The sequence below is a fragment of the Bipolaris sorokiniana genome (assembly GCF_000338995.1).
Source record: "Bipolaris sorokiniana ND90Pr unplaced genomic scaffold COCSAscaffold_2, whole genome shotgun sequence".
Lineage (NCBI taxonomy): Eukaryota > Fungi > Ascomycota > Dothideomycetes > Pleosporales > Pleosporaceae > Bipolaris > Bipolaris sorokiniana.
Genome location: NW_006911896.1, coordinates 101343 through 123360, shown reverse-complemented (window position 1 = coordinate 123360; position 22018 = coordinate 101343). Strand labels below are relative to the sequence as shown.

At 50.8% G+C, this 22018-nt stretch overlaps 9 protein-coding genes across 9 annotated transcripts; 4 read left to right on the top strand and 5 right to left on the bottom strand.

The window, feature by feature from the left end:
• Positions 1-299: 299 nt before the first annotated feature.
• Positions 300-5892, top strand: COCSADRAFT_177846 (uncharacterized protein; the record flags this gene model as incomplete). The annotated part of the gene is made up of 4 exons (XM_007697484.1): positions 300-500; positions 561-647; positions 816-4421; positions 4470-5892. The coding sequence occupies 4 exons, from the start codon at positions 300-302 to the stop codon at positions 5637-5639; spliced, it is 5064 nt and encodes a 1687-aa protein (XP_007695674.1). The 3' UTR covers positions 5640-5892.
• A 1145-nt stretch (positions 5893-7037) lies between these two features.
• Positions 7038-9434, top strand: COCSADRAFT_32880 (uncharacterized protein). Its single transcript, XM_007697204.1, has 4 exons — positions 7038-7281; positions 7339-7518; positions 7565-7856; positions 7911-9434. The coding sequence occupies exons 1-4, from the start codon at positions 7195-7197 to the stop codon at positions 9272-9274; spliced, it is 1923 nt and encodes a 640-aa protein (XP_007695394.1). The 5' UTR covers positions 7038-7194; the 3' UTR covers positions 9275-9434.
• A 41-nt stretch (positions 9435-9475) lies between these two features.
• COCSADRAFT_132992 (uncharacterized protein) lies at positions 9476-10517 on the bottom strand (the record flags this gene model as incomplete). Its single annotated transcript, XM_007697483.1, has 2 exons — positions 9476-10252; positions 10304-10517. 2 exons carry the CDS (start codon positions 10515-10517, stop codon positions 9483-9485), a joined length of 984 nt encoding a protein of 327 aa, XP_007695673.1. The 3' UTR covers positions 9476-9482.
• Positions 10518-10550: 33 nt separating this feature from the next.
• On the bottom strand, positions 10551-11548 carry COCSADRAFT_266677 (uncharacterized protein). The gene has a single exon (XM_007697482.1). The coding sequence runs from the start codon at positions 11390-11392 to the stop codon at positions 10841-10843; it is 552 nt and encodes a 183-aa protein (XP_007695672.1). The 5' UTR covers positions 11393-11548; the 3' UTR covers positions 10551-10840.
• Positions 11549-11705: 157 nt separating this feature from the next.
• On the bottom strand, positions 11706-12141 carry COCSADRAFT_156390 (uncharacterized protein; the record flags this gene model as incomplete). Its single annotated transcript, XM_007697481.1, has 3 exons — positions 11706-11792; positions 11850-11929; positions 12006-12141. 3 exons carry the CDS (start codon positions 12139-12141, stop codon positions 11706-11708), a joined length of 303 nt encoding a protein of 100 aa, XP_007695671.1.
• Positions 12142-12380: 239 nt separating this feature from the next.
• On the top strand, positions 12381-15623 carry COCSADRAFT_177843 (uncharacterized protein). Its single transcript, XM_007697480.1, has 2 exons — positions 12381-12879; positions 12932-15623. The coding sequence occupies exons 1-2, from the start codon at positions 12492-12494 to the stop codon at positions 15259-15261; spliced, it is 2718 nt and encodes a 905-aa protein (XP_007695670.1). The 5' UTR covers positions 12381-12491; the 3' UTR covers positions 15262-15623.
• Positions 15624-16049: 426 nt separating this feature from the next.
• Positions 16050-18120, bottom strand: COCSADRAFT_177842 (uncharacterized protein). Its single transcript, XM_007697479.1, has 2 exons — positions 17482-18120; positions 16050-17422 (listed from the first exon to the last, which is right to left on the bottom strand). The coding sequence occupies exons 1-2, from the start codon at positions 17794-17796 to the stop codon at positions 16292-16294; spliced, it is 1446 nt and encodes a 481-aa protein (XP_007695669.1). The 5' UTR covers positions 17797-18120; the 3' UTR covers positions 16050-16291.
• Positions 18121-18457: 337 nt separating this feature from the next.
• COCSADRAFT_107750 (uncharacterized protein) lies at positions 18458-20632 on the bottom strand. The gene is made up of 2 exons (XM_007697478.1): positions 18848-20632; positions 18458-18794 (listed from the first exon to the last, which is right to left on the bottom strand). Exons 1-2 carry the CDS (start codon positions 20299-20301, stop codon positions 18677-18679), a joined length of 1572 nt encoding a protein of 523 aa, XP_007695668.1. The 5' UTR covers positions 20302-20632; the 3' UTR covers positions 18458-18676.
• Positions 20633-20794: 162 nt separating this feature from the next.
• On the top strand, positions 20795-21850 carry COCSADRAFT_32877 (uncharacterized protein). Its single transcript, XM_007697203.1, has 3 exons — positions 20795-21039; positions 21098-21563; positions 21620-21850. Exons 1-3 carry the CDS (start codon positions 20910-20912, stop codon positions 21714-21716), a joined length of 693 nt encoding a protein of 230 aa, XP_007695393.1. The 5' UTR covers positions 20795-20909; the 3' UTR covers positions 21717-21850.
• The last annotated feature ends 168 nt before the right edge of the window (positions 21851-22018 follow it).

Here is a 22018-nt window from a genome sequence, read left to right as displayed (position 1 = left end):
CAATTTTGTATTGCAGTATTAGGTCCAATTATCGCAAAGTCAAAAAGTTGCACCCCGCCAAGCCAGGCGTTTGCACTAAGCTTTAGCGCAGACGCGTCATCACGTGCCTAGGGCTGCGCGCTCTACGTTCGCTGAGAGTTAATCCCATCGGCTGTCCGCCTACACACTCTTTTGGTTCCGTCGTCCAACGCTCTCACCCCCGCTCTTCAATATATGCATCGTGCGATTCACGCCAGTGAATCACTCTACGATAACCGCACTGCACAGTCTAGACCCTGTGTGACCGTTTGTGCACCATCATGAGTAGTGACGAAGATAGCGCGGCGCTCATGGCCGCTTTCAAGAAAAAGACTATACCCAAGTTCATGCCCAATTCCACACCAATGCAGGCCGTAAGGCAGCCTTCGGGAGCAGCCTCATCTCCTCTAGCTGTTTCGTCATCTGACAATGAATCTGTTCTACGCGTCCAAAAATCCCCAGTGAGACGTAGACTGCAGTGTGTACGTATACCACCAGTCGGGATCAATAGAGCAGAATATACATACTATGAACCAAGCGAGAACGTTGAACGCATTGTTCGGGAGATTTCTGGGAAACAAGGGGAGATAGCCTACCAAGTCAAGTTGTCTGGAAATGGCGTTGAGCAGGTGAGTTTGATGTCAATTGAGAATCACCCTCTCACAGGTAAAGGCGGTAGAAATGCCTTTCACAATACATAGGAGCGGTCTAATTCCTGCCGCCACTATCCTTCCTTGCCCACCTTTTCACCTTTCTACACGTCATATTCCTCTCGATATCTTACTAAGTAAACCCAGCTCTCTTTCGAAGAGCTTCTCCTACTACCTGGTGGCTCAGAAGCACTGCACGCATTTGAACTGCACAACAATTCCAGTGTGACATCGAGCGCCGACGACGACGATATGAAACTCCGGGCTAGATCTTCAAAAGTCACCAACAAGGATTTTGTGGATATCTCAACGATTCCCATTTCTTCCTCGGAAGACGACGACCAACATGGGCCCGCAACGGCCTCACGCACACAGCGACATGGTCGCGTACGGACACTGAAGCGCGGCGCTCGCTCGCAGAGATCCTCCAGGGCCCACTCACTGAGTAGCGGCCTGATTGCACTATCCACAGACGACGAGGACTCCGACGTTTCCGGTAGAAAGCAGAGAAGCCGAAATCGCAAAGGCGTACAAAAGCCCACACGTCGTTCAACGAGACAATCACTACAAGTGCAGGGCTATGATGAAGACGACAAGGAAGAGGAGGACACTGACATTCTTCGCTCTGATTTGGGCGCTGGCCGAAAGCGCAAACGACAGTCTTTGCGCACTGCCCATCCGGAAAAGGACCCTCGTGTAGGCCAGCGACAGTCTGATCGGGCAACACGAGCAACAAAAAATATGCGGGAAGCGGGCATGGATGACATATACCGATCGGATTCAGAGCCAAAAGTGGCTGCCCAGAAGGTATCAGTCGTCCGCGAGGTGTTCGCAAAACTTCCCCGAAGTCACACCTTCCGCGGGCGCCATGCAGAAGGCTGCGAAGTGTGCTTTGATGGGCCCAACGTTGCACCCCTGATCTATTGTCAAGGGTGTTCATTTGCGTACCACAAGAACTGTCTTGGCAATCGATCTACTCGTGATCATCTTGTGACAAAGATTGGCGACGAGGACTTTGTATTGCAGTGCAAGCGATGCATCGGCTTCTACAAGATGAAGGATGCGACTGCCCCAGACCTGTCCCGGTGCCAGGACTGTGCAGTATCTGGCGTCTCGTGCCATCCTTTTAGGAGTCGTAAAACAACTCAACAAGAGATGAAGGAACGCGAAGAGAATGACGGATATGATCCGGTGGTCGACGTTCGTTCTGAATTGATCAACAATGCCAACAATGTCCTCTTTCGATGCACGAAATGCTCTCGAGCATGGCATTATCATCACCTGCCACCTATATCTCCCTATGCAATGGACGTCAACCGTGATGACGAAGAGCTTGCGGATGAGCGATTTCGCGAATACTCTAGAAAGTGGCTTTGTAAAGAGTGCGACGAAACCAACGACCGGAAAGTCGGTGCAATCGTCGCCTGGCGACCGTCGGATGTCGAGTCATATAGATTAGGCATACCTTGCGAGCGAATCTGCGAAGACGACAAGCAGTATCTCATCAAATGGGAAAAAAAATCTTACTTTCAAGCAGCATGGCACTCTGGAGCCTGGACTTGGGGTGTTACCGCCGGAGTCCAGCGAAAAGCCTTCTTCAAACGCGAAGAAGGTCCCAAAATGCACACTGAAGACGCCATTCCTGAGGAGTACCTCCGCATCGATATCGTGCTCGACATCAAATACACCAGCTATGTGGAGATCCGTAGCGAGGAAATTGACAAGGCTCGTATTAAAGAGGTGGATCAGGCTCTTATCAAGTACAAAGGTCTCGGATATGAAGACGCCGTATGGGAGAGCGTCCCAACGCCAGAAGATGGCGATAGATGGCTAGACTTTGTTACTGCATACAACGATTGGGTCGCGGGCCGTTATGTGAAGTGCCCGAAACAAAGTGCGCTCAAGGTACGCCTCGACAAAGTGCGTAGCACACCGTTTGCCATGTTGGAGAGAGAGAAGCAGCCCGACAATCTTGTGGGCGGAGAACTGATGAACTACCAACTGGAGGGGCTCAACTGGCTCTACTACAAATGGTACGATCAAAAGAACGCCATTCTTGCCGATGAGATGGGTCTTGGAAAGACAATTCAAGTCATTGCTTTCATGGCAACACTCGTCCAGGAACATAGTTGCTTTCCCTTTCTGATTGTTGTACCAAACTCTACTTGTGCCAATTGGCGACGGGAAATCAAGCAATGGGCACCGTCTCTCCGCGTCGTTGCATACTTTGGCTCAGCTAAAGCTCGTGAAATGGCCTATAAATACGAGATGTATCCCAGCAATGCCAAAGACTTACGATGCCACGTTGTTGTGACGTCGTATGAAGCGGCCGCCGACGACAGTTGCAGGAGGTTCTTCAGGAGCGTAAACTGGGTAGGTCTCATCGTTGATGAGGGTCAGCGTTTGAAGAACGACAAGAGCCAGCTGTATTCTGCTCTCACAGCAGTACGTGTGCCTTTTCGATTGCTACTAACTGGAACACCGCTTCAAAACAATGCCAGGGAGCTCTTCAATCTGTTGCAGTTCCTGGACGACACAATTGATGCTGCTGAGCTCGAAGAGGAGTATGCGGATATGAATGCGGAGAAGATTAGGGAGTTACACGATCGAATCCGTCCTTTTATCCTTCGTCGGACGAAAGCAAAGGTGTTGACCTTCCTTCCGCCCCTGGGTCAGATCATTCTTCCAATATCCATGAGCCACCTACAAAAGCAAGTGTACAAGTCGATCTTGTCGAAGAGCCCTGAGCTTCTCAAGGCACTCTTCACCACTGACAGGCAACTCAACCCCCGAGAACGCAGCAATCTTGGTAACATCCTCATGCAACTGCGCAAATGTCTTTGCCATCCATTTGTCTATAGCCGCGAGATCGAGGAGCGAACCGACGTTGCTGCTGTATCTCATCGCAACCTAGTCGAAGCCTCTGCCAAGCTCGGTCTTCTGGAACTACTGTTGCCGAAACTCAAGGAGCGTGGTCACCGAGTACTTATTTTCAGCCAGTTTCTCGATATGCTCAACATCATTGAAGACTTCCTCGATGGCATGCAGCTTGCATACCAGCGACTTGACGGGACAATGGGTTCGCTCGAAAAGCAAAAGCGTATTGATCAGTTTAATGCCCCCAACTCACCTCTCTTTGCCTTTCTGCTCTCCACTCGTGCGGGTGGTGTTGGTATCAATCTTGCAACTGCCGACACCGTCATCATCCTGGATCCAGATTGGAACCCACACCAGGATCTCCAGGCCATTGCCCGAGCTCATCGCATTGGTCAAAAGAACAAAGTTCTTTGCCTGCAGCTAGCAACCCGAGCCTCAGTGGAAGAGAAGATTATGCAGATGGGAAAGAAGAAAATGGCTTTGGACAAGGTGGTTGTTCAAGATCTCGACAGGGAAGACCCAGAGGATGAGGATGTTGAGTCAATACTCAAATACGGTGCAGCAGAGCTCTTCAAAGACGATGATGCAGACCACGACATTCGCTATGACGATGCATCAATTGAAAAGTTGCTGGATCGCAGCCAGATTGAGAAGACGCAGACGGGCGAAGATGATTTGGCCGAGTCACAATTTGGATTTGCGCGCATTTGGGTGAATGAGAAAGGCACATTACAGGACGACTTTGATATGGCGGACGAAGAGGTGGCTCCAGACCCTGGAGTTTGGGACAAGATTTTGAAGGAGAGGCAAGCTGCAGCGGCCGCTGAGGCACTCGCGCGGGCTGAGGCCATGGGTAGGGGTCGACGGGCTAAAACTGTATGTCATGCTTTGTTACTTGTGTTGGCAGAAACTAACTTGATACAGAATGTTGATTACACTGCTGAGATGAAAGATGCTGACAATACCTCTGTCGCTGGAGAAGACCATTTCGAAGACAACCTCGCTCTTCCGCCCTCTCCTATCAAGAAGTCGAAGAAGAAGCGCAAGATCAAAAGAGATTCTGAAAGTGACACTGACTTCCAAGCTGAGTCTGAGGATGAGAGCGAGCCTGGTTCGGATAATGAAGATGCCAACGTTGCTCGAGAGCTCGGCAATGATCATCGTCAAGGTACAACAAACACTGCCAACTCGTCGCTATACAAGCAGAACGGCGCAGGTGTGTCCAGTGTTTTTCCAAGCCAACCCCCAAGATTTCCCGATGTCTCCATTCCTCTACCATCTACATCCATGGCGATCGTACCACCGAGAGGCGGCTTCAAGGTTTCTATCAATGAGTACAGAAAGCCTGGCAGTGGCACACAGCCAGGCCATTTCCCCTCTTCATCTACTGATGCCTCGAGCTTCCAAGATCCGTCTCGGAAGGCGACAAAAGTATCAAAAACTAACAGGACAGCAGTCAAACTGTTCCAGCGTGTACAGCTTCCGATCCGGAATCCGCTTGCGTTGGCATATGGTACCTACAGCCATCATTCCTGCCCAGCTTGCTTCAAAAGCCACCCACAAGGTGCTTGTGAGCTCAAAGTCGCAGGTGTCGAATACTGTGGCTTGTGTGGTCTAGCGCACTACGGTTACTCCCGCACATGTCCGCACATCAAATCCGAAACCCAAGTCCGTGAAATGCTGGAGGCTCTCAAGAGCTCACTAGAAGACAAGGAGCTTGTAGATGCAGCAGTAAAGTATCTACGTGGCGTCAAGGGTACTCTTGTGCAGCAGAAAAAGAGGGACAAAGAAAAGGCAGCTCTCGCCAAGGCTCAGCCCATTCCACCGCCTGGGTACATCGGCTCTGGGTATCTGCCAAATAACACCTACCCTCAGCCACCCAACACTACTAATGGGTGCGGTTCGAATGTTTCACCTAGTCATGGCTTTCCGGGACCGCCAGGTGCACAAATAAGTCATAGAGGCGGCGTTGGTCAAGGCCAGGGCATGCACGCACAGCAGCAGCAGCAGCAGATGATCCAGCAGATGCACGGGCAGGGTTACAACGACCAGCAAGTCGAAACTGCCCTGAGAGGTTTCTTGGGCAGTGATTGAGTATATAGCTTCTGGGTACTGTAGTCATTGAGTAGGAGAGGAAACTGTGATCCGGACATCCTCTCCAGGAAATAGTGATATTGGCTTCACTGCTGAGGCAGCAGCAGTAGGAGTTACTGAGTGTTTCAGATATCCAATAGATCATTCAAATGCATGAGCCAGAGTCGGTTGCTTGGCCTCGGGTCGGGGATGATTATTCCAGCAAAAGCTCATAGAGGAGAAGAGTAGTGACAATGCAGTTCTTGATATCCCTGATTTTCTCGTATATGACTACAACAAACTGACTCTGCGCCTATACCTTTACATATCTGCGCACGTACAATGCTCACAGTGCTGCTGACATGTTATCCTGCCTGTTTTTGGATGCTTTGACTATGTCTATATAGTGTGTGGACTTCTTGCAGTGCAGCAGTGCCAAGCTACGCTTGGATTGTCGATAACATCACGTAAGCCTTTTGGATATTTAACCAAGCCTACTGCACTTGACTTCTTCTCCTCACCTCCCCACCCGCAGGTGCTGCTTTGGCGCCTTTCCCCGGCATCGAGCGACATATACTCGACTAGAGCGGGCTGCATAAAGTTACTTTACCTTTCCACCTCCCCTTCTCAGGTGCTGCTTTAGCGCTTCTGCCCTTGGTGATTGAGCGACATGTACTCGACTCGAGCGAGCTACATAAAGTTGCCTCACCTTCAGGTGCTGCTTTAGCGCCTATTCTCCTTCCCTTTCCCCTTCCTCTTCCCTGGTATCGAGCGACCTGTATTCGACTGGAGCGGGCTACAGAAAGTTACGCTACCTTCAGGTGTTGGTTTGGTGCCTTCCATACTCCAGCACATTTTATATAGCAATACATTTGTCTACCCTATATGTAAGCAGATGACCACTAGTGAATCCTCGCTGTCGTATGTTTTTGTTTTGCTACTTTTTATTTTTTTTGCCCACTTTGCATGTCACGTGGATGGTCCTCGGCATATAAGATTTCCGCACCTGAGAACGAACATCACAGCGCTGTTTATTTGCGTTGTGTAAAATTTACATTCGTGGTTGGTTCTGGTGAGAGCGTAGAGATGATCTCTTTGTACTTTCGTTCATACCTTTGATAACTTGAGGCCTTCGCTACAGCTAACCCTGCATCTACAATTGAGCTTGATCTTGCTCTTATTATTTGTGATCTTCTAACTATACTACAATCATGCGTATAATTCACAATATTTTAACTCTTCCATTCTCTTCTTGCCTAATTGTTGCCTCGAGCATGGATTGAAATGAGTGCGAAAGAGCGAGGCTAGTTCTTCTGTCACATGACGACGATAAGGGGCGCTAAATTACTGCACAGGCCACTCAGACCACTCAGACTGCCTGCCTACGTCAGCAAGCAGGCGCGCCGACACACTCCGCTCCACATATAAAATATCCATAGCGTGGTTGACTATGAGGCTGTACTAGTTCCAATTGATCTGGATTTCTTATTCATCGCCCCATTAACTCATCGGCCTGCTGTTTGACCGAAGTAGATCTGCAGCCATAAGCCGATAGTAACGTCGCACCACAGCCGCTATGCTACCAGAAAAGAAAATCGACTCGCTTGGCGCGCGTTTGGAGCAGTTCAAAGAACGTGATCAGGAAAGACGGATTGATTTGGACGTAGGAGAATATCGAGATCCGCTTACTTCCCCCATACTCTACTAACCCCCCACTTAGAACCTTCTCGCAGAGTATCGTCAATTGCTCAACGAGTACAAAGTACTTAAGAAAGCCTACGAGGACATGGTAACCAACACTATTTCAAAGCCATTTACAGTGGGAACACCTACTGTAACTGCAGCAAAAAAGCCGCTTGATTCCTATGTCCTTGTACTAGTCGATGGAAACGACTATATTGTGAGTTTTCAGCTTTGCATGGAATGACTTGTCTGACTCTGCACAGTTCAATGAGGAGCTTATCCGCGATAAGGAAGAAGGCGGCATGCGCGCTGCTCGCAAGCTCAATGATGCTATAGAAAAATATATACAAAGCATATCGCAGACTGTGCCCAGACGCGTAATTGTACGCATTTACGCCGATCTCACCAACTTGTCCAAGCAGCTCGCAAGGCTAAAGTTGACTGGGATGGAGAAGCGATCTCTAGCGTCTTTCACTTCCGGTTTCACACGTGCCCTTAGTCTCTTCGACTTCATTGATACCTTGGATGAAGAGGGTACCAGGATCAAAATCAGAGGTATAGTTACTGACTTCTTAAGACAATTATAAGACAACGACTAATGTACTGCAGACCAATTCAAGTTTGCGTCCGAAGATGCGGCCTGCAGTCACATTCTGTTCGCGGCCTGTAACGACCCGGCTTATCAGTCCCTACTCGTATCCTATAATGGTGCACGTGACAAGGTCACGCTCGTACAAGGCGGCAAATGGCACCCAGAATTTCATCAATTCAACTTGGAGGTGACCCAGTTCCCCACAGTCTTTAGTTGGTCTGGAGTGTCCTCTGTGCCACCGGTCAATAAACCGGCGACGCCTATTCCGCTCAAACAAAAAGCGCCGTTGCAACAACCCATACTGAAACCTGGATTAGCGGCCCTACATAAAGAATCGTGGAGACGAAACGACTCTGTGAGCGTAGCAGAGTCTGCATCCGGTCGCTTTTCTCCTGCACTGACAAACGGACTACAACCCCCCCATGGGAGTTCATGGAGACGTAGTGGACCAGTGAGCGCAACGGAGTCTGCATTTGGCGACTCATCACCTGAAGAATCAAATGACTTTGTGGAGCCCGAGCCTGAGCCTGCCCGATGGGACAGTCCACCCCTACGCGACCAAGCACCACAGAGCATGCTAACTGGACCGGTCAAGAAGAAACCGGTGTGCAGACACTTCCAAAAGGGATTTTGTCGCGCTGGTGGAAAATGCACCTTCCCACACGACCCCAGCAGTTTGACTAGCAGTGTCAATGGTGGTGATGGCGGTCAGGACTCTAAGCTACTTCTAAGCCCAACACTACACGCTCTCTCAGAATCATCCTGGGCACAGGCTCCTGCAGAATCATCTCAAACTTCCCAAGCTCCCCTGGGTGATCGAAGTAGAATCTCTTCCGTCCTTCCTGAAGAGTCTGTACCAGGCTTCATTCCCGTGAACAAAAACCTCCAGCGCCTCGACCCATACTATCCGCAACCCTCCGCACATGACTGGAAGGCATACAACACGCGTTTTCACAAGGCCAAACCGTGCAACGCGTTTCATCTTGAGGGCAGTTGCACATCTTATGACTGCAAGTTTGACCACAGCGAGCTCGACGCACAAGTCAGGCGCGTACTCGAGTACCTTGTGAAGCGCACTCCGTGTCCCAGGAAAAGTGAGTGTAGAAGGAAGCTTTGTATCTTTGGGCACTTGTGTCAAAAGGAGGATTGCAAGGGCCCCAAGTCGACGGGGCAGAAAAAATGTTGGTTCAAGCCTGATCAGCATTATTCGCTTGAGGATTGTCGGCCGATGAGTTGGGTGCCTATAGAGGAGGAGGAACAAGAAGAGGAGCAAGAGGAGAAGCAGGAGGAGGAGCGTAGTGCGACAGGCGGGGGATATGATGGAGGCAAGGGGGATGTTGGCCACCACCTTGAGATGGAGCAGGTTGATTTGATGTGGTAGGTTGAGGAAGAGTAGATTTTTGTGATGATTGTGCTTTTGTTGCTTCTGTAAAGGAGAGCTGATGGGTCTATCTACAGTAATATATGAGATTCATAGTCTGCGTGAAGCATCAAATGTCATATATTGTCACGAAATCAGTGGCTTGGATTTGAAATGGTGACAGTATGTAAAGCTCTGATTTGAAAACAAAACATGATTCAAATTATATTCACTTCTCTCTCGTCGGCGCTTCAACAGGTCTCTGTGTCCCATCCATCTCGACAACACCCACACCACCCCCCATGCAAATCTCCCTCTCACACGCTACCACCCCACACTGATGATCCCAAGCCTTTTTTGCAGCTTCACACACAGCAGCATGATATTCCACCATTGACTGCTGCTGCTGCTGCTGCTGCTGGTAGCACTGCGCATTTTGCCCCTTCAAATTCCTCCACCGCCTCCACGCCAGAAAAACCACAAAACCAAGGAAACAGACGAAGACGCAAGCACCAACTGTACCCCCTATCACAGCCCCTAGGCTTGTTTTCCTTCCTTCAGAAGTCGTCGTATCTTTATCTTCCGTCACAGCAGAAAGAGTAGGAATGCCGGAAACAACTTCCCTCGTAGTCACAGTTGCAGTAACAGTTTCCCTTTTCCCTGTTTTCGTATTACTCGGTAACAACATGTCCATACCAGGGGAACGGTACGCAGTGCTAGTAAAAGCTGTTTCGGCGCAACCATGCTGTGTCATTACCATGTTTTCGTAGATGAAGTGCCATTGGTAGCATTCTTGAGCGGTGCTGGCTGTGCATTTTACGATTGCTTCGTCGGATGAGCAGGCGGTGTTTGTACATGAGGCGGTCATGGCGGTGGATGCGATGCAGGAGGTGGGGAGTGTGCAGGGGGTATTTGATGCTGGGTCGCAGCAGCCGTGGATGCCGAAGAAGGTGTTTGTTGCGCAGGTCTGGGTCGGGTTTGCGCATGTTATTGGGCTGTCTTTTTTGAAGTGAGTAAGTTGGTAGCTTCGAGTGGGCGAGGAAGACTGACCTGGCGATCCGGAGACGAAGCCGCATGTGTAATAGTTTCCACTGGCCTGGCGTTTGGATAGAGATAAGGGCAATTGTGCTGCTGCTGTTGGCGCGGAACCCCATATATCCACTGAAGGGACGAAATGTGTAAGCTCTGGTGTCGCTCTTGACAGCGCTACTGCGTTTGCGATTGCTGGCGCCAGAAAGGCGAGGGCGAAAAGAGTAGTCGTCATTGTGTTTCCATGTACTCGGGAGGTTCTTCTCTCAAGGCGATATCTAAATGGCGAGGCAGAGGCAATAAGATAGAGGGTACATAAGTAAGCAGTATGGCGGAGAGTGTGCGGCGGCTGAGCGCAGTGAGAGCGAGGGAGAATACCCCAGCAACACTTACTGCGGCCAGGGCAGCTTCAGAGCCTCCCCTACCTATAGCAATCGGGTCATGTCCCTGGCGATCCAATCGAAAGCGGTATCGTGGTGCGATCATGAGGAAATGTCACGGTAGCATGGGGGCAAGCGTCAGTATGAGCATGCAAGGCATTCCTCACACTCTCTCCAATCACACCTCGGTTATCTTGTCTTGGACTGGACGATAGAGTAGTTGACCACTGGTGGAACGAGTAGATTGTATATTTGTGCCGAATCGGGACAAGCGTAGGATTGCGCACTGGTGGTGGTGTAGAGTGGGTGGGTCTGAGCGTGCATGTGGCAGATCAACAGGACGTAAATATAGGTAAAGTGGGCATGTTGAGCGAACGGGACACAGCATATTCATGCAAAATGACGAAGACGAGTACTGTTGCAATAATTCCCGGATGGCTGGAGGTGATTTGTAGCACGCCTTAGTGGGCATCGACATGCAAGTGAGAGGCTGAGGCAGACAAAGAAGAGCTTTGCACTTGGGAAAATGTGTGGGACCGAGTTGCATTGCCTCAACCAATACACGACGATTCGCAAGACGGGCGCTGTTGGAGGGTCTTGAGGGATGAGTTGTGGTAGAATGTGGTAAGCGCTGGCCCAAGACAGAACAAACAAAGCCACAAATGGTCGTGCGCAAAGGGCGGACCTTGGAGTTTGGTCGCACTGGCCTAGTTTTCGTGTTGGGCCACATGAGACTAAGTAGCCAGCCTCACCTCGTGAGGCTGATTGCGTGAATGGTTTAGCCTAGCCTGACCTCTTCCTTGCTTCACATTTCTGCGCGTACTCAACACGTGATCATGGCAAAGGGTTCCAAGTAGAGATTGGTCTCAAGACTCAACATGTGCAAACGTCCGACTCTTCCTTAGCACGACCTATCTACAGCCTTCGTCTCCATAACGCCAAGTGATGATCCAAAAGCGATAAAACTCCTCCGTGATGCTGTTTCGTGCGGCTGCCGTGGCGTGGGTATGAGTAGTGTACAAAGAGAATAAGATACAGGCCGTCTAGTTGCGCTTGTGAGGGCCAACAATCTTGGGGTACATTCGCGAGAGGTGGTAGTTGATGTTGTTCTTCTTTTGGTTGGGGTCTCGCTGGAGTATTGGTTAGAAACCACTTGTATATCCGCATATAGAAGCGAGTGCACATACTGGAGCATCCATGCACTGGCGCAATTTCTGTTCAAGCTGTGCGCATGCTTGTATGCTGTAACCCGACGAAGCCCAGCACCCTATTGCAGACGTGTCAGCCCGCGCCAATTTTAATAATACATTTCCGAATTATATAATCCTCCAGCGAAAACATACCCAGAACTGAGGACATTGCGCCGAGGCATGGGTTCACCTCTGGCTTGTTTGGTCGTCGGACGCGGAGCTTGGGGAGCGGTGGGAGAGGGCGATGAGTGGCCGATTGAACGGCACTACCTTGAGGCTTTGGGACCATGATCGTTACAGAGTCGCCCGGGACGTGAATGGATTGCAACAAGATATTGTCGTCGTCGCTGTCGTCGTCGTTGTTGATCACCGGCGGGTCAAAAGTTTCCCGCAGCGGGCATGGCCTTTGCTTGGCGTGTGCGGAGCTGCCCCGTCGTCATCCCTGCTTTGCATGTTAGCGCCCTATCTTAGCCTTTGTTTACATACATACAGACAGCGCATACTTGCACACACACATACAGCACTCACACAACATCAACCCTATGCGACGATACTAACGGCCCTCACAACTACAGTCCCCATGTTTGCGCGTCCTTGACTTTTCTGTCAGTGTAGCATTCTTTTCCCCTTGTCGACGTCATGGCCCCCTCGCCGCGCAAACGCGCCACACCGACTGCCAAAACAACACTGTTCAACACCACCTGGAATGATTCCGATGCCGCCCTTTTCGATCCCAGCACCCTTCCTGTTACCAAAATACCCCGCGCATGGGAGCGCAAGCAAGAGGTCAAGCGCATTGGCCAGGGAAAGGAGAAGAAGATCTGGCGAAGATTCAACCTAAGATCGCGTGTCGACAACACCCCTCAGGACGATGCTGATGACGAGGAGCAAGATGCGCTCTCTAGACCTGTCAAGAGGCGTCAGCACATTAGCCCCAAGGCCATGGAGAAGACCTCGACTAGGCCCAATGCAAAGAAGCGCGCCTTCAAGGCCACGCGCTGGGACCGCAGGAAGAGCGTGTTGCCGAGTAGGTCTTTTACCAGCGCATGGCTATCTATAATTCACTGACGCGCTTTCAGGGAAGCGAGCGACCCCTTTTGCTGACAACGAACCAACTGGCGACGACGAGGGAGAAGACCACAGTTATGATCTGATAGAAGGCGATAGTGCAAGCTTCAACGAGCCAGATGAGGCCATGCAGGGCCAAGAAGACGCAGCCACAAGCCCAGTAGACGCGCACAAGACGCCTGCTTTCGCATTTAATCTGGACACAACTACCACAGACGACCTTCCGGACCGCGAGAGTTTAGATGGACACCAAGACATGGAACAAGACACCGATTCTCGGTCTGCCGAGGATACAACACTTGCCAATCTATTCCGTTCTCCTGCCAAGGTTTCTTACCCCGAGCTGCCACAGATTCAAGCCATTGAGGGAGAGTCAGAAACGGCCATAGAAGACATTGCGGAGCAGCCCGAGGAGAAGGCCAATATCGGCAAGACTAAGCTACAAGATCAAGATTCACACAGCATAGACCAGTTGCCTGAGTCTCTCACTGAGATCCAGTACCCCGCCTTGCCAACCAACGATATCAAGTCTTCGTCACCTCCACCGTCACACGAAGAAGACCAGGCTACGACAGAAGACAATCCCGAAGCGGCATTGCCAACCGAGTCAGACACAGAAAACGCAGAGGACGACGTAGAGGAGGAAAACACACCTAGTCCTTCTGAAGAATGTGATCCTGAAGAAGAATTTACCGAAGCATCTCTCCAGCTAGATATCCTAAGGGATTATCAGAAAACAATGCAGGAAACCTCTTCTATGGCTACACAAGGCGATGATTCCTTGTCCAAGCAAGTGCAAGCTCATCAGATCGCTGAGGATGACCTTAAAGACGACTCCATGGGTGATGAGGCCAGCCCTACTGCCGACGAAGCCGCCACTGACAGCGATTCTGTAACATTCGAGGACCATACCATGGATGAGGCGCCCACAGAAGACATTACAGATGGCTTGGCACTCTCGTTGAGCACGTCGAAACCCGCCTCACCTACGCCTCGAAAACTTCATTCGCCTCCACCTCGCCTAGCATCTGGTTTCGAAGATACCACTGTAACGGTCGCTTTCGACGATGATACGGCCATGCTAAAAGACTTTCTCAACCGCGCAGCCGCCAGCAAAGCCGAAAAGGCTGCCATCACCACACATCGAAGGGAGTCGTTGCAGAATCGTCGCGATTCAGATGTCGTTCGTCATGCTTTAGCCTCTCCCAGAAAGGCTCTTGAAGAGAAAGACCCCAACTCGCCAGCCAAACACAACATTGATTTGACGCTTGATTTTTCGCAAACGCCCACACTGAGCGCACCTAGCGAAGCTCTGCCATCACCTACACCAGCCTCAACAGCGCCAGAAGATGCAGACGAAACAAACGAAAAGACTACGAGACGCTCATCGAGAGCCAAGAAGTCGCGCCTACCTGCGCCGGCGTCAACTGGACCGATACCAGCGCCCAAGATCGCCATCCGCCGCAATGACGGAAACGAAGTAGTTGTCCTGAAGAAGGACGATGCAAAAGTCCTGGCAGACTTGACCCGTGCAAACACACGCAAGAATAAGCAAGGCGCATTCGGTGTCATTGTTCGTTTGATGAAGGCTCAAATGGATGCAATGACCCTACCACCAATTGACGATACTCCCAAGGAAATTATCGTCGGCAAGAACGTACGTTGGGATGAGCAGCTAGCATACTACCAAGAGAACCCGGATACTATCGCCAATGCCCTAGCTGAGGCAGAATCGCTGGCTACCCCAGACGAGTTAAGCTTCTCAGACACTGGGTCTGAGCCAAAGAAGAAAAAGAAGGAAAAGACGAGCAAGACTTCTACACCAAAGATCCGGAGAGTCAGGGGCCTAGGCACTGCCAACGGTACTCCAGCAAAGGGTTTGGCCGCTCCATCATCTCTCCTTCCGGAAGCAGTGCAAGAAGAAAAAGAGACAAGCCAGGACAAAGGAACACAGCAAAAACACCAGCAAATACCCAAGCCAAAAGTAGCCAAGGCAAAGAAGATGCCCGTGGCACCCACCTCAATCGACAGCAGCGTTTCCTCAAGCGTATCCGAAACCAAACTGCCATCTCTAGACGTAGCACCCGTTGGGGTATCATCCTCATCGCTCCCCATGCAACGCAAAAGCCGGCTAGCTGCACCCAAAAAAGTCGTCTTACCGCAATTAACTAGCTCGGTAGAAGGAAAAGAAAACTCCATCCGCGCCGCAGGCTTAACAGATGCTACGCCGAAGAAGGGTATTCCAGCACCGAAAGTCATGGTTGGTCATTCGGGTATTGCGGCACCTACGTCTACTGGTATGGAATCGGGCTTACCGCGTCGACGGGGGAGAAAGTACTAGGGTTACATGTTCTTGTTCTCGCTTGGTGACTTCTTTTCTCTGTGCATATAATACATTTTGTGGGTGTTTTTGTTGGGGTTGTTTAAGGAGAGCATCGTCTTCGTTGCCATTTGTATATCGCTCTATACCACTTCTTCGTCTTTTATGGTTGGGTAGATTCTCAGGGCGGATTTAATTGCCTGGCGTTTGGTGGGGTTGCCTCTTCGGAATAGGGAAGGAGAGTCATATAACGGAGTTATTGGGCTCGTCTTGTTTATACGGGGTCGCCTGCATAGGTGTGCATATTAATGAATTATGGTATATTCTTCCTTTGCTGGGTTTTCTACTTTTAAACATATTTTATCAATGCAATAGAGTTGTAGGCAAGGACATTAAAACACACCTCCTTTTTCTACATTACTCTACCACGCTCTCAGTCACGAGAACTAATTATATCCACCAAGGAAGATCGTTCTCGAATCTCTCCCCCCTTCCAAAACCAACAAAAACATCCGATTGCTGGAACACAATTTAATGTCAAAATCAATTCCTTGACGATTTCAGAGACCATAAAAAGGTGTTTTTACGTTTTAGTGCCGAAGAAGCTTTTTTTGATATTTTCGTCTTGACTAACTACTGCGAACATAATCTTCAAGAAATTGCATCTAGCTACTCCAGAGAGCCCTCCATATCAGTCAATACAAATAATTGAGGAAAAATTAACGTTGTTAAATACCCTGGCTTGAAATTTCACCAGATATTCCCCTGACATAATCAAGGACTTGGAAGCAGGCAGAAAGTGGGAAGTTGCATCGTTCAAAAAAGTTATTTTCATGATGAGTTTCATTACTTTTGCTCACTTGCTATGGAGCTGCTTTGAATCAAGCTTCCTTCCCTTTTCCACCATACGCCTTTTCATAAAACCGAATTCCCTTTTCCCATCATACATTCCGCATCATAATTCCGACCAGACGTTCCCGCCTTCAGGTTTCACACGTTTCACATATTTCACTTGATATTATATTTCTAATGCAATCCATGCTCATGTGCCTCAGACATGCAACTCACTGGTCTTGGTGTTCTCGATGTAATCCTTGTACTTGGCCAAGTGTTTTTCGAGGTCACCACACACCTTCTCAACAATGCGCTCACTGCGTCCGATATACAGCTTGCTATCCATCATCTCATCGAGCTCGCCCCAAATGGGCTTGAAGAACTCAGTCTTGCGGATACGCTCAACAAGATCGTTGGCCTGGCCTTCATTCTTGACCTGATAACCTGCTTCGTGTGACAGCACGCGGATCTCTTCGTGAGCATCCTGACGGGAGGCTCCCTTGGCAACAAGGCGCATGATTATAGACTCGGTAATCATGAAGGGGAGCTCTGCTTGAATGCGTGCATCAATGCGCTTGGGATATACGACAAGGCCAGAAGTCACATTATCAAGCGAGAGCAGGATCGCGTCGGCGAGGAGGAACATCTCGGGAATATCCATGCGACGCACTGCAGAGTCGTCGAGGGTGCGCTCAAAACCTTGGTCCGCGTGTGTCTGAGCAAAGGCTGCGTGCTTTCCCAGGAGTGCGCGCGACAAGCTGGCAACGCGCTCCGAACGCATGGGGTTGCGCTTGTAGGCCATGGCCGATGAACCGATCTGGGTGGACTCGAAAGGCTCCTCGAGTTCCTTGTAGCTCGCCAGGTTACGGATGTCGCCAGTGATCTTCTTTGCGCTCGAACCAAGGCCGCAGACTGCGTTTGCGACGATCAAATCAACCTTTCTAGTGTACGTCTGGGAAGAGACTGTGTAGCAAGACGGGAATCCAGTCTTCTTGCACAGCAGCTCGTTGAGTCGATCGCACTTGTCGCCGTCTCCCTTGAAGATTTCCAAGAAAGAGGCTTGCGTTCCCGTAGTACCCTGAGCACCGCGAAGTAGCAGACGTTCACGCACGCGTTCGAGGTCCTCGAGATCGAAGAGAAGATCCTGAGCCCAATGAGCAGCGCGCTTACCAACAGTGATGAGCTGGGCAGGCTGAAGGTGCGTGTAGGCAAGTGCAGGCTCAGACTTCCACTTCAGGGCAAAGGAACGGAGGTTGGAGATGACCTTAGCGAGTTTGGGAATGAGAAGATCCAGAGCATCGCGCATCAGCAGAAGCTCAGCGTTGTCAGTCACGTAGCAGCTAGTTGCCTTGTATTCTGTCAGCTCTTGCGTCCTCAGTAGCAACGCGGTAAACATGATCGACTTACTCCGTAGTGAATAATTCCTGCGGCAGCAGGGGCAACCTGACCGAAAGCGTGAACGTGGGCCATTACATCGTGCCTCCTCAGCTTCTCCTCAGCAGCAGCTACAGCAAAGTCCTCGTTGGTCAGAGTCAGATGCTCTCGCATCTGGGTCAATGCTTCATCAGTGATGCCATCGACGCCGAGCTCTTTCTCTGACTCTGCGAGGTAGAGCCAGAGTTTGCGCCAGGTTGAATGACGATTCTCCTTGGAGAAGAGGTGCGACATCTCAGAAGAGCTCCAGCGGCCCGTCAAAGGCGTGGTGTAGGTGCCGGAGGCCATGGTGTGTGGGGTAGTTGTAGGTGTTGAGTGGTTGGCAGGTGTGGGCTAGCAGTGTACCGGATCGGTCCTTATATAGGTAGGGGACCAGTGTTGAAAGTGAGCAAGGAGATGAGACTGAACCAAACCTCTGTGAGGAAGTGATTGTGAGAAGTGAGGATTGAAACTGCGTAGGAGCTCACTTAAGTAGTAGTGTTTGCGTTAAGCCCAATCTAGTAATCAGGGCAGCAGGTATATCGGCAGTGGCGTTCACAATGGATATGGAAAGCAGTGTCCATATGTTGTGTGCTTGCGCCAATCGCGGTGAATCTACTATCTGTACGTAGAATGTTGGGCAAGAGTGACGATCTCACGTGTAGTCAAAAAACTTTTGGATCTCGCTAGACCCCCACATTAAGCATTGCACCATTGGGAACGCCTCTCCATGGAATCGACAGCGTCGAAATGAACCCATTCAACTTGGACTCATACTGTTATACACGGGTTTTCATTTGATTTTACAACATCATCTGCCCAAAACAAGCGCCAATGGAAGGGGTGCGGGATTTGCAAAATTCTATGTACAGGACGGCGGTACCTGGGTGCCAAGAAAAAATATCGAAGACGCACTCCGCAACCAACCCAACAAGGTGGCGGGGGAAATCTCAGATTTCTCAGGCTATCCATCGGTACCAATCCTGTTCGATACGATTTCTGACAGGCCGGCATTAGGACGACAATCGGCATAATAGACATGCATGTATTCGACTGTAGTACTATGTACGCAAACATAGCCTGGACCGTGCTATCTCCCCTCCCCTTGGGTACTCCACAAAATTCTATTCCCCAAGCGGGCGTTCATGCGGCTCTGCCCAACTCCACAATTATTCCCGTCTCCGCGGGCTCACAGTGCTGGCCCTCGCCACACGTCGCGATTGATCTTGAAAAGGTTGCTCTGCTTGTGCGGGAGACTAATCTCGCGCTCCTTGTAGAAACCAGCTTCTTGGAGATAGTTTGCAAGCCTGCAATCGTAAGTATAGTGTTCCGACGGAAAGTTTCCTGGTGCAATACTTACTTTTCGTTGTCGACCCTTGGCTCAAGCATGACTCTTTCAGTCCGGTTGTCCGCAAGCCAACAGTAGTGCACTAACGCGCTTAGCCATATCCTGATCCTATGCGGACCCCGAAACTCCTGTTCGCCCACCAAACAATGAAAGCCTCGGTCATAGTCACCGACCATAGGCAAATACTTGCCAAGGTTATCCTCCTTGACCCAGTAGATCTCAAAGTAGCCAAAAGGTTTTCCATCCCAACATCCGATGACAGGGAAAGAATTTTTCGACCGCAAGCCATTCTTGAGGAACTCTTCTTGGTGGGACTGAGGGCCTGCTTCACCCCAAAAGTGTGAGACGCGGGCATCGTTCATCCACTTGTGCAGGTATTCCACATCAGACATGCCATTGTTCGTCACAGAGGTTGGAGAATCGGGTGCGGCAGTGCCACTCAGCCGATACGGATTAGGTACGTGGTCAGACACAGGACCTTGATGACGCACTGCCTTTGCTGAAAGCGAAGCCACACGGAATGATAGGTATTGTCCAACGCTGGGAATGTATCTGGTGTATAGTACCTCACCCTGCCGCGGTGGCTTCGGACGTATGGGGTGGCGGGTATTGTTCGTGAAGACATACTGCGCTGGGGGCGGAGGATAGTAGGTGGGCAGGTGCGAGCTCGAGTGGAAGGGACCCGGTGCGGTGGGCGACCACAGACCTTGCGAGATCTGATCCGTCTGCTGTTCTTTTTTCACGTCAGCTACAGCGGCGGGCGACGCCGGTCGCGAAGGATATGGTGAAGCTGTTGGAAAGGGTGTAGCCAACGGCGAAAGGGTAAAGAGGTAGATTCTAGGATCCAACTGCCAAAAGGTCCTCCGGCTAACGAACATGCGCGACCAGCCTTCGGGTGATGATTCGTCTTGGGCGCAGCCCACTGTTGAATCCTCAGTGGCTATAAGACTCATGCGCTCGAGCTTGGGCAGCACGACCCTGCCCTTGAACACGCCTTCTCTGTTGATGTTGATGCGCCACTCTCCTTTGGGCTTTCCTGCATCGGCCGTATTCTTGGACAGTGTGTTTGTGACCTGCAGCGTTGGCTCGGGCTGGTGGAAATACCAGTACAGCGTCGCCCACAGCATCATGGCGATTTGGCGCGTCGGTGACGCAGCGGGCCTGAATTCATTGCTACTCGGATTCGAGATGGAAGATATGTAGAGGTGGTCGCCAGTTAGGGTTGGTCGCTTGAACCGATGCACACGACGCGGAGGAAATAGGTCTTCTTCACCCTCCTGCGGCTGCAGCTGTTGCTCCTGTTCCTCGCCGGCAGCTTCATCTTCCGAATTGAGCACAACTGTCCAACCAGGCGGGAAATGCGAATGGGTTTGGATGTCGCTGGACTTGAAGAAAAGACCGCCAAATACCGGCGTTACTGTGAGATTCTGGCCGTTGGGTAGGTGGACAACGTTGACAGGCGCCATGATGACGTTGGCGGGGTAGAAGAATGGACGAGTCGGGAACGCAGACTACGGCCAAAGTCGAGAAAACGCAGGGAGCAGTTCAATCAGCCTACATGGCGTGAGACGACAGACAAGTCCAAGTGACTGATTAGTAAATCATTCCAAATTGAGCCCCCAAGAACGTCTCCTCTGCAAGCACGCGATGTTCAAAAAAAATGTGTCGCCTCCCGTCCCCAAGGCCCTTGACTGGTCCAATTGTCCGAGAACGGCCGCGCAAGGCTTGTTGGTTGCACAACGTTGGGGGAACATGGCGGCAGCTCTTGTGATGGGCTGTTGTTGTTTGCAGTCAAGGCTTTACAATGATATGTATGTACATTGATCAGCTCATCGCGACTGATGGGCACAATGCATTCGTACTATCCAAGTAGCGCGAGCATCATTGGTGGGGGATCCATGGCCGTTGCAAGGGCGAGGGGGAGCTCCCAAGCTCGGCGGTCGGCATCTTCTGCTATGACGAAATGTCTGGCGATAAATCAGCAGCATCCCCAGAGCCCCAACAGCAAGACACACCACTGTAACACCACCAGACAAGCCCAATTGACTTGTTACCCTCATCAATTGCAGCTACAATGAACACCACTCTTCTCCGCACATCCGCCCTCCGCTCGGCTTCTCGAGCCGCCGCGCCCCTCACCTCGCGGGCTGGACTGGCCGGCACCACCTTTGTTCGCGGAAAGGCTACTCTGCCCGACCTTTCTTGTATGCCTATTCACACCATCAACCAATGAGTTCCTTTCTTGCTCTAACACGGCTATAGACGACTATGGCGCGCTCGAGCCCTCCATCTCGGGCAAGATCATGGAGCTACACCACAAGAACCACCACAACACCTACGTGACCTCGTTCAACAACTTCAGCGAGCAGATTGCCGAGGCCAAGCAGAAGCAGGATATCCAGGCTCAGATTGCCCTGCAGCCGCTCATCAACTTCCACGGCGGCGGTCACATTAACCACACCCTGTTCTGGGAGAACCTCGCGCCCACCAACCAGGGTGGTGGTGAGCCACCATCTGGCGCTCTCGCTGCTGCCATCAACACCAACTATGGCAGCCTTGACGCTTTCAAGGAGAAATTCAACACTGCGCTCGCAGGCATTCAGGGCAGCGGATGGGCATGGCTGGTGCAGGACACGCAGACTGGCGGCATCCAGATCAAGACATATGCCAACCAGGACCCTGTGGTTGGCCAGTTCCGCCCCATCCTCGGTGTCGACGCGTGGGAGCAGTAAGTCCTTGGACGGTTTCAATGCAAAGACAAGTACCATACTAACGCCATGCTAGCGCCTACTACCTCGACTACCAGAACCGCAAGGCCGAGTACTTCAAGGCTATCTGGAATGTTATCAACTGGAAGGCGGCTGAGAAGCGTTTCAAGTAAGCGTTTAGGTCTACTGTGAAGGCAGAGCCAGTAGCTTGTCAACTGCCTGGGCCCTTTGGACGCAGTGTCTAGCCTAGTAATGTGTATATACCAGCCCGAGTTGAATACCAAAAAAAACACCATGACAATGCCTATTTTTTTTGTAACTCATCGCTCCATTGGTTGCTGTGTAACGCTTTTATCCCATATTAAGTCCCTTTTGTTCGCACATATACGGTACCAAGCCCTTCTAATCCCTAAACGCCGACATGCAGATGAAGATGGTGCTGTAAAAAAAACTATTTGTATGCAGGATAGAGGAA